General features: G+C 39.2%; 1 protein-coding gene across 1 annotated transcript in view; it reads left to right on the top strand.

Annotated features, from left to right (window-relative positions):
• Positions 1 to 9,930, top strand: part of LOC126383460 (semaphorin-6D-like) — a 481,075-nt gene that overhangs the window by 296,100 nt on the left and 175,045 nt on the right. Inside the window, exon 9 of the mRNA XM_050033965.1 lies at positions 6,508 to 6,598. Coding sequence (XP_049889922.1) covers positions 6,508 to 6,598 — 91 coding nt within the window. The remainder of the gene's footprint in view (positions 1 to 6,507; positions 6,599 to 9,930) is intronic.

Below are 9,930 nucleotides of genomic sequence, written 5' to 3'. Positions count from 1 at the left end.
CATTCACACCTATGGACAATTTAGAGTTATCAATTAACCTAGTCCCCAATCTGCATGTCTTTGGACTGTGGGAGGAAGCCGGAGTACCCGGAGAAAACCCACACTGACACGGGGAGAACATGCAAACTCCACACAGAAGGGCTCCCACACCCGGGATCGAACCAGGAACCCTCTTGCTGTGAGGCGACAGTGCTAACCACCACATCACCGTGCCGCCCTGACGGCAGACAGTCTAGTCAAAATAAAAAAAAATAAAGCGGCCCGGCGCAGTTGTTTTTGCTATTTTGGGCAAGAGGATAAAAACAATTATTAAAGGGGATGCTGAGCAGTAAGATCCATTGTGTAATTAAAAGGGATAATGCACATTCAGCCACACACTACGCTAACAGGCAGGGTCCCCTCTGGTTTACACGTATTGAATGTTGTCGGCTCATGTCGGCTGCCGGAATGTGCGCGCTGTGAGCTGCCCTTCCCCCTCCAACGCCAGTGATTTAGCATAACTATGCTCTAACCTTTTGTTTGCGTACTGGGTTATTTGGAATGCGGGGGGAGAGAGAAGACATTTCTACATAGTCTTTTTTGGCTATATGGTGTTTTTCGATGATTTTGTGATTTTTCATTTCGTAGCTTTATTAACTTAATTATTCTGATATTGTAAAATAAATACATTTAATTTTTGAAGTGACGTGACGAGAAGTTCTTGAATGTGTGTTGGAGCCAAGTGTCCCTGGCTTTCATGGATAAAAAGCCGACACACTAACATACAGCAGGAATTCCCTGAACTAATTTTTATGTTGGCTCTGACTGGGGGAAATCGAGTGTTTGTAGCCTATTTAATGATTCTTTTTTAATTTATTTTATTAATTCCTCCATCCACCGTAGTGGTGGGCAGCGGTACCGATGCAGGTTACTGTATATAATATCCTACAGTAAAGCCTTAAGAATCAACAGAGAACCAATCAATATTTTTACTGTCATGTCATTATAAGTTGAACTCAGGTTTGATAATGGGTAAAATAAAAAAAATAAAATAAATAAAAGGTGGTCTTGCGCACTCCTGGCTCGCTGCTGTCTAACCAGAGCGAGGTTCTGCAGGCATGGACGTCGGAACTATTTTCTGAGAGGGGGGGGCGGGATTTTTGTTGGGAGGGGCGGGGGAAGCACGCACACTTATCAATGATTAAGGATTTGATTTTATAATAACATGCAGTTATAAGAGAACTAGAATGGATGAACACGGCATCTTTATTGTTAAGAAAATGAAACTTTGATAACTAAATCAAGCCATTTAAGGAACATAACAGCATTATTTGTAACCTTGAATGAAAAAAAGAAAAGTCTGAGCTCCTGACTTTCATGCATTTCCAAAAGTGGACCTTCTGTTGACCTACTGATGAAGATTTTAACACAAAGATGCATTTATTTATAGTAAACACATTTTACAGTGAGCAGCATACATATGTCCCTTACAAATCCCAACCGTATTTACAAAGTTTGAATGAACGAGATGGACGCAATCAGAAAGGAAACAGAGGCTGCGCATTGATCCTTTTGCCCCTGTCTGCAGGAACGAACGGAAGCTTGCCTGATTTACTGAAAATAATTATACAATAACGAAAAAAATAATAGCCTAACAAAAATATAAGTCAGTCAAGTGTGTTTGAGATCATCATACACAAAGATCAGTTTGACGCCTTGAACAAATTTAATTCGTTTTCGGACATTAAACATGAGAAGATTATTTCAAATGGACATTCTCATTTCGTGGAGGACTCAGCTTAAGCATTAATGAGTGTTACACGCCAGTAATATGAAGTTATTTACGTGTTTTGTGATTAATTATACTGTGGATCCTTTCGCTCCTCTCATGTAATCCGTGCGTCCTGCGTACAGCGGTGCACGGGACCGATGAGCAGTCTTCGTTTCCTGTCAGATTGCGTGTGACTCGTTCATCCAAACTTGGTCGGGATTTGTAGAGGACATGTATATGCTGCTCACTATAAAACGTGGTTACTATAAAGGCTACACAGTAGAGATGCGCGTCCTGGCTGACGCACGGCTATCTCGCCATGCAGATCATTTCGGATTTATTTTGAGATATCTGATATTGATGCCTCCACCCTCCAATACGGTGGAAGGCATTTCATTTGCGATGCTCACAACATTGGAAACATTTAACAGATTCAAAAGCAACACATCTTTTCAGAAACAGTGACCCAGTGTTATTAGTTTTCTTTGGAAGTGCCTTCAGCTGAAGTCCCTATGACAAAAAATCTTGACAGTGAGGTCTGTGGATTATCCAGAGTACCAGGGACACTCTTTCTACAAAGACAAATTGCTGGTGAACTTATTAAATAATATTTTTACCAGCCGTGACACACTGCGACGCATGGTATTGTTTTCACCTTGTGTGTGTCATCGTGGCAAAGTGTGGTCCACGGCTGCCTTTTACACACAGAACACACGTAACCATTATACCATGTCTTAGTGGGACTGTCCAGTGATTTCAGGCTTTTAAATTCCTGCATAGTATACACCGCGTTCCAAATTATTATGCAAATTGTATTTAAGTGTCATAAAGATTNAACAGCTAACATGCTAACTATTATCTGTATGTCACTAGTCACTTGAAACAAATTTAGGACGATAGGAGACGGGTTGAAATAAACCGAAATTTCCCTTTAAGTGTCTGTGTTATGTTGATGTAGGTGAGCCTCTATCAGAGTTGGGTCTCTGAGTACAGTATGGCTGGTTTGTGTATGTGTGTGTGTGTGTGTGTGTGTGTGCCCTTATTGTCGATACAGTCTATCATATAAGTACAACATGAACAAACACAATACAATAACATGTAACTGAACAGACATGACACAAAGGTGGAATGTGAGAACATACAGTGAAGGAGTGAACAAAGGTAGGAGAGACAGTGAGGGGAAGGGGGAAGGGGGAGGAGAGGGGTGAAATTGAAATGAGGAAAAAGTGTGTGTGTGTGTATGTGTGTGTGTGCGTGTGCGTGTGCGTGCGTCTGTGTGTATGCGGAGCCCATGCGCCTACTGACACTGAGTGAGAGGAAAGAAAGAGATGAGAAAGGAATAAGCAAAATCGATATACATAAGGAAAAACCATGTCAACAAAAAGGAAAAAAAAGGGGTGGTGAGAGGCAGCGAGACGTCCCTGTTGCATTTAGAAAAGCCAAGGGGTTAGTTTTGAGTTGCAGAAGAGTTGTCCATCAATGTATAATTTGTCTACGACCAGGTAAGCTCGTTTACTGTTTTTTTTCTGTTGTCCTTCAGGATCGGGTACAGTACTTTACGTCGTTCATTAATCTCGCGTGGAAACTGGTCATTAAGCCCAAATTTAGTTCCTTTCAGTTCTCTGCCTTTACTTTTGACCAGTTCCTTCTGCTAAAAAAGTCCAAACTTTGCGATGATTGCTCTGGGTCCTCTGAATGATGTCGTGCCGATGCGGTGTGGTCGATGGAAAGTTATGTTGTTTACTGTGTCCGGTGGGAGCTTGAGGTGGGTTTTCATGAAGTCTTTGAGTTTTTTGTCGGGGTTGTCTGGTGTGGTTTCTGGTATGCCGGAAAAGATCAGATTGGTGCGCATGCTTCGTGATTGTAAGTCCAACATTGTCTCTTTCATCATTTTGTTTTCTCTGGTGGCTGTGTCCATTCTTTCGGATAAGGTTTTAACAAATGACTGTAGCGAGTTGTTAACTTTATTGACGGAGAGGATGTGGTTGTGTGCAAATTCCACGCTAGCTTTCAGCTCTTTTATTTCATCGTGAAGTGGGATGAGAAGATCGAGTTTTTTATTGATACTGTTCAGAATACTGACCTCGATCTCTGTGGTTTGTAGATCGTCTGTGTCGGTGGATGAATCTCGCTTGTTTTTTTTGTTGGGTTGGGGTGTTCTGTTGTCCATGTTGTCCTGCTGGTTGTAGTAGTAGTGGTCAATGAAAGCCTCCAAGTCCGGTAAATCCTCCACTGTGGTGGTTATTGGTTCCACGTGTGATGAGTGGTACAAGCAAAAGTGTTGTCCTGTGGTTTTTGGTTTTAATTAGTCTGTTTTCTTTTAGTCCGTGGCTGATTTAATTTTGTGTTTACCGCTGAGGACAGGGTGCCGCCATCTTGGTCTCTCCCCCTCACTGACTGCGTCTCACTCCGTCATCCACTCAGCAGACCATCCTGCTTGTAGCAGTAGATGGTGTCATCCTGGACATGTCACGGTGAAGGACAAGATCTGCTATCAGGATATTGAACTGTTGGCAGTTGGTCTTAGACGGTATTATATACCACTGGAGTTTTCACACATTGTCGCCATTATTGTTTACATTCCACTGCGGGCAGCAACGGCAGTGGCCTGTGACTTCATCCATTAAACTGTTGCCAAAATCCAGACCCAGCACCCTAGTGCATTCATTTCAATAAGGGGGATTTTACAACACTAATCTCTCCTCCCATCTGACAGGGTTTTTTTCAGTATGTGGACTGTCCCACCAGGGAGAATAAGACACTAGATTTGTTTTATGGAAATGCCAAGGACACCTACAGTGCCTCTGCCCTACCACCTCTTAGCAGATCAGATCATAATCTGGTTCCTCTCCAGCCTACATAAAAACCCTGTGTATTGAAGTTGCCTGTTACCACCCACTCAGTCAGGAAGTGGTCCTCGGAGACCAGTGAGTCTCTCAGGGACTGTTTTGAATGTACAGACTGGACTGTACTACTAGAGCCACAGGACAATTACATGGACATGGACAGGAGGGTGGACATTCTGACAGAATACACTTCTGTAGAGACACTGTGATGCCAAGCTCACAAGGGATGAGTTTTTGTGTCAAGTGAACGTAAAGTTTTATTTTATTTTGACAATCCAATGCATCTGTGTAGACTTTACGTTGAAATTTTGTGTCATGGGGGCCATCATAACTACCACTGATAAGTCAAGTCAAACTTTATTTATAGAGCACATTTAAAAACAATCGCTGTGACCAAAGTGCTCAACAGGCACAAAACACTCAAACAGATGAATACAGGGGCAAACAAAAGAAAACAATAAACTCAATAGAGAACAAATCAGAGCAAAGCAGAGGATGAGGCACAACAGAAAATGGAAGACGAGGAAGGTCTTCAGTGGCGGCAGAATGGTTTCTGTAGTCTGAGCAGTTTTTATTTGAATAGGTGAGCTGTTTCAGAGTTTTGAGGCAGCCACAGCAAAGGCTCAGTCATCACTGTTTTTGTGTCTACGTCTGGGGAAAAATCACTGACACTGCATCTGACAGCTGTGGTTTGAAAATAAGAGCTTGAATGCAATGCTGCCATCATTAGTCATTAGTCATACTTCTACTGTTATTATACACATATGATTATTATCACACATGTATACTGCCAGATATTAATATATACTTTCAACATATTGTACCACAATAGCCAGAAACATTAACTATAACATTATTACTTTCATTAATGCTGTTGTAAGCTACTGTCATTACCGTCTGTCCTGCATCTCTCTCTCTCTCTGTCTCTCTTTCTGTCTCATTGTGTCATACGGATTACTGTTTATTTATTATGCTGATCTGTTCTGTACGACATCTATTGCACGTCTGTCCGTCCTGGAAGAGGGATCCCTCCTCAGTTGCTCTTCCTGAGGTTTCTACCGTTTTTTCCCCCCGTTAAAGGTTTTTTGGGGAGTTTTTCCTTATCCGCTGTGAGGGTCCAAAGGACAGAGGGATGTTGTATGCTGTAAAGCCCTGTGAGGCAAATTGTGATTTGTGATATTGGGCTTTATAAATAAAATTGATTGAATTGAAGAATTTATTATTTTATTTTTATTATTTTATTTTACCAGTATTTTACTGTACATGTTGCTACTTTAACGTAAGATAAGCCTGAAAATGACCATTGTGTCATTTTATGCAGCCTCTAAATGATTGATCCCATAAGTATGTGTGTGAAGCGTGTGTGAGATTTGATTGGTGATATCTGTTTACATTTTGTGTCTGAGAATCTTTCAGTAGAACAGAAAGCAGCTCTAACTTTATGACTTTATGTTGCTGCCAGATTTGTGTCAGACTGAGACAAAAAGGCTCAAACTCTTTATACTTCAAATCTGTTCCATCATCATCATCATCACTGTCAGTGTATTTATTATTAGCTGAGGTACATTAACATGCAGTGAGTCTCTGCTCAACACTGACTGACACCAGCTGATCAGCAGCATCGTCATCCTCTCTGCTGACACACTGAATAATCCTTAATTTCCTTTGGGATGAATAAAGTATCTATCTATCTATCTATCTATCTATCTATCTATCTATCTATCTGTCTATCTATCTATCTATCTATCTATCTCATCTGGATAATCTCAGCACACATTATCTACAAATGATTAACGACAGGAGCTCAGTGTTGTTACAGAGTCACTTTTTATATTTCCTCATGTTATGTATGGGTTTTTGTTATTCCTTAATCTTAAACATATATTGAATCATTTCCCTCTTTGCTGTCAGATGACGTCCTTGGAGCAGGTCGGAGAGGAGGTGGTCGGTCAGGCTCGCTGTCCCTTTGAGTCTGGTCAGTCCAACGTTGGACTGTTTGCTGGTGAGTCCAAAGTCACTTTAGAAAATCACTTATAACCAATGACTGGGCTCTGTCATGCTACAGACATACTGTCACATTTATTTATATAAATAATTACTGAGGTTCAAAAATGTATTTGTATTGTATACAAAAATTGTATTTGTAATATCAATAATTTATATCATAAAAAAGCTGATACTTGGCACTGTGTGACGATACAATACTGCCACACAAAAATACCACCATACTATGTTGTATTGATTTTTTTCCCCCATCCCTAATTTTTACAGTAGCACCGAAAAGAAAAGCCGGTGTTCATCTCCTTAAAGCTCAAAGTGTACTTTTTTTATTTATTTCCCCACTCCATGTTTTTTGTTTGTTTGTTTGTTTTCACACACAATCATATAAAACGTGTTTATACATATATGAGACATATGAGATATGTTTGTATATATGTATGTCTATGTATATATATATATATATATATATATATATATATATATATATATATATATATGAAGAACACCTGAAAAACCTGAAAAAAACTTTGAAAAATTTTGAGAAATAGTTGCGAATATGAGCGAGAAAAATCTCAATCTCCGAAGTGGCAAAGCTGACAAGTCGGAAGCAGGTGACATCTCGTGTCATCTCTTGAGCCAGATATATTTATGTTCAGAAGCTGATGCTACATATGTTTGTGGGGACTTTAATAGTAGAGTGGGTGCACTGGATGATTATTTAAAAGAAATTGATGACGTGCCAATAAGAACCCCATTAGATATATGCATTAACAAACATGGTGAATCATTAATTGAATTTCTGAGGGACTCTAAACTATGTATTGTCAATGGAAGAATTTGTCCCCTTAGTGATAATTTTACCTCTGTCTCAACTAAAGGGAGAGCGGTGGTTGACTGGTACCACATAATTGTTTACAGAACTGTATTTCTTTTGAGGTGATCACCCCAAGTCAATTGGCAGATAATGCAGGTTGTATAAATTTAACTGGAGAGTGTTGTGGACTTCCCGATCACTCTATGTTATTTTTAAAACTTCATACAGGACATGTAATGGGTCAACTTGAGACAGGGCCACAAATCAATCAGTTTTATGTTAAAGGGAAGGTGTGTAGGAAATTACCCCAAAACTTTTTGGGCCCAGAAGCACAACAATCTTTATCGGTATTGACAGAGAGGGTACAGAGTTGTCACAGAGATCAAAAGGAATTGGACAAGTGGTATGAAGATTTCTGTAAATTAATTCATGATGAAGTGGGAAAAGAGAAGAAAAACTGCAGCCAAAGTAAAAAAAACAGGAAAGAACCCCAAATACTCAAGAAAACCATATTGGAATGAAGAGTTACAATATCTATGGCAGTCTATGCATAAAGCAGAACACTCATTTCTGAAATGCAAAGGTACCCAGTCTGATAAAAAGGGCCTTTTAACAGTCTTTAAAGAATGTCAGTACATATTTGACAAGACATACAGAAAGTATAAAAGATGTTATCAAAGAGGACATGTATTGCACATTGAAAGGATTCAAACTTCTAACCCACAACTTTTCTGGAAAGAAATTAATAAACTGGGCCCAAAAAGGATAAAGAGAATTCCTGTGGAGGTCCTGGGAAATGATGGTAACTAGATTACAGCATTATTCCAAGTTATTAAGAAATGGGAAGCAGACTTTAAAGGATTGTTCCATGATGGTACATCAAATAATGATGATACATTTTATCAGGAAATATGTTCTGTGAAAGCGATGCAGGAGGGTGAGATGGCAAATGAAATTCATACCAGTAATGAAGATCTTAACCATGAGCTGACTATGGAAGAAGTTCAGTTGGCTATTAAAAAAGCAAAAGTAGGAAAAGCCACAGCCATAGAAAATTTACCAAATGAAGTCCTGAAATTCCCAATGCTCTCTCACACTCTGCATGGCTTATTTAAAAAATGTTTTGAAACAGGTAAAATACCCTCTGTGTGGCTTAGATCTATCAAAACCCTGATTCCTAAATATCAAAGCGATGACCCAAGGGTGCCTCTTAATTATAGAGGGATTAGTTTGTTTAGCACTGTTTACAAATTATACTCCTCCATACTTAATATTAGACTTATGTCATATCTTGAGAAGAGACAACTCCTTGTAGATGAACAAAATGGATTCTGTAAAGACAGGGCTTGTCTGGATCATCTCTATACTTTGAGCTCGATAGTAAGGGTAAGGTTAAAAGAGAAGAGATTTGTCTGTTTTGTTGATTTTAGAAAAGCTTTTAATTTTGTGAATAGAGATCTTTTGTTGTATAGGTTATTTAAATATGGAGTAAATGGGAAGTTCTATAAATCTATACAGCCATTATATAGCAATCCCATAGCTTGTGTAAGAATAAATGAGTCTTACACAGAGTGGTTTCCGACACCTTTGGGGGTGAAACAAGGAGACAATTTGTCTCCTACTTTATTTGCAGTTTATATTAATGATCTGGCATGTGCAATTAAGTCAATGAACTGTGGTATACAGTGTGGGGAAGAAATGGTTAGCATTATTTTGTATGCTGATGATATTATTACAGTGGCTGAAAATGAACACAATATGCAAAAAATGTTGTCTTATACAAATGAATGGTGCAAGAAATGGAGGCTGTCCATAAATGAAAGAAAAACTGAAGTTATACATTTCCGAAATCCTTTTATTTGTCGTAGTAAATATCAGTTTTATTTTGGTGACAAAAAATTAGTTTTGTTCGCTCTTATAAATACTTGGGTCTTTATGTAGATGAGTACATGAATTTTGTTCAAGGCACAACAGTCCTCTCTGAATCGGCAGGCAGAGCACTAGGGGGAGTTATTGGTAAAATTAAGGTACTCAAAGATATTGGTTTCCTTACATATACCAAACTTTTTCAGGCTTGTGTCTGTCCAGTCCTGGACTACGGGGCTGGGATCTGGGGTCATGGTAGTTATCCTAAGAGTGTAGCTGTACATAATCGGCCATTCGATATTTTGTGGGTGTGCATAGATATGTTCCAATGCTGGCGGTCACAGGGGATACGGGCTGGGAACCCAGTGAAGTCCATTGGAAGGTTTGGGCTGCCAGATTATGGAATAGGTTACTCAATATGGATGATAATAGATTAGCAAAAAAAATATTCAAATGGGATATACAATGGAATGGACCTTGGATAATGGATATGTGTGATTTGTTTTGTAAATATGGATATGAACAAGTATTCCTCAGAACAGAGAAAATTGACATTGTAACTTTAAAGGAAAGGCTGCTTTATGAGGTTCAACAACAGTGGGCAGATGAGATTTGGAGTAAACCAAAGCTACGTACCTACCGTGAAATAAAAT

Source organism: Epinephelus moara, chromosome 22 (genome assembly GCF_006386435.1).
Source record: "Epinephelus moara isolate mb chromosome 22, YSFRI_EMoa_1.0, whole genome shotgun sequence".
NCBI lineage: Eukaryota > Metazoa > Chordata > Actinopteri > Perciformes > Serranidae > Epinephelus > Epinephelus moara.
The sequence above is the reverse complement of the archived record's forward strand: the minus strand, read 5'-3'. Positions and strand labels throughout refer to the sequence as shown.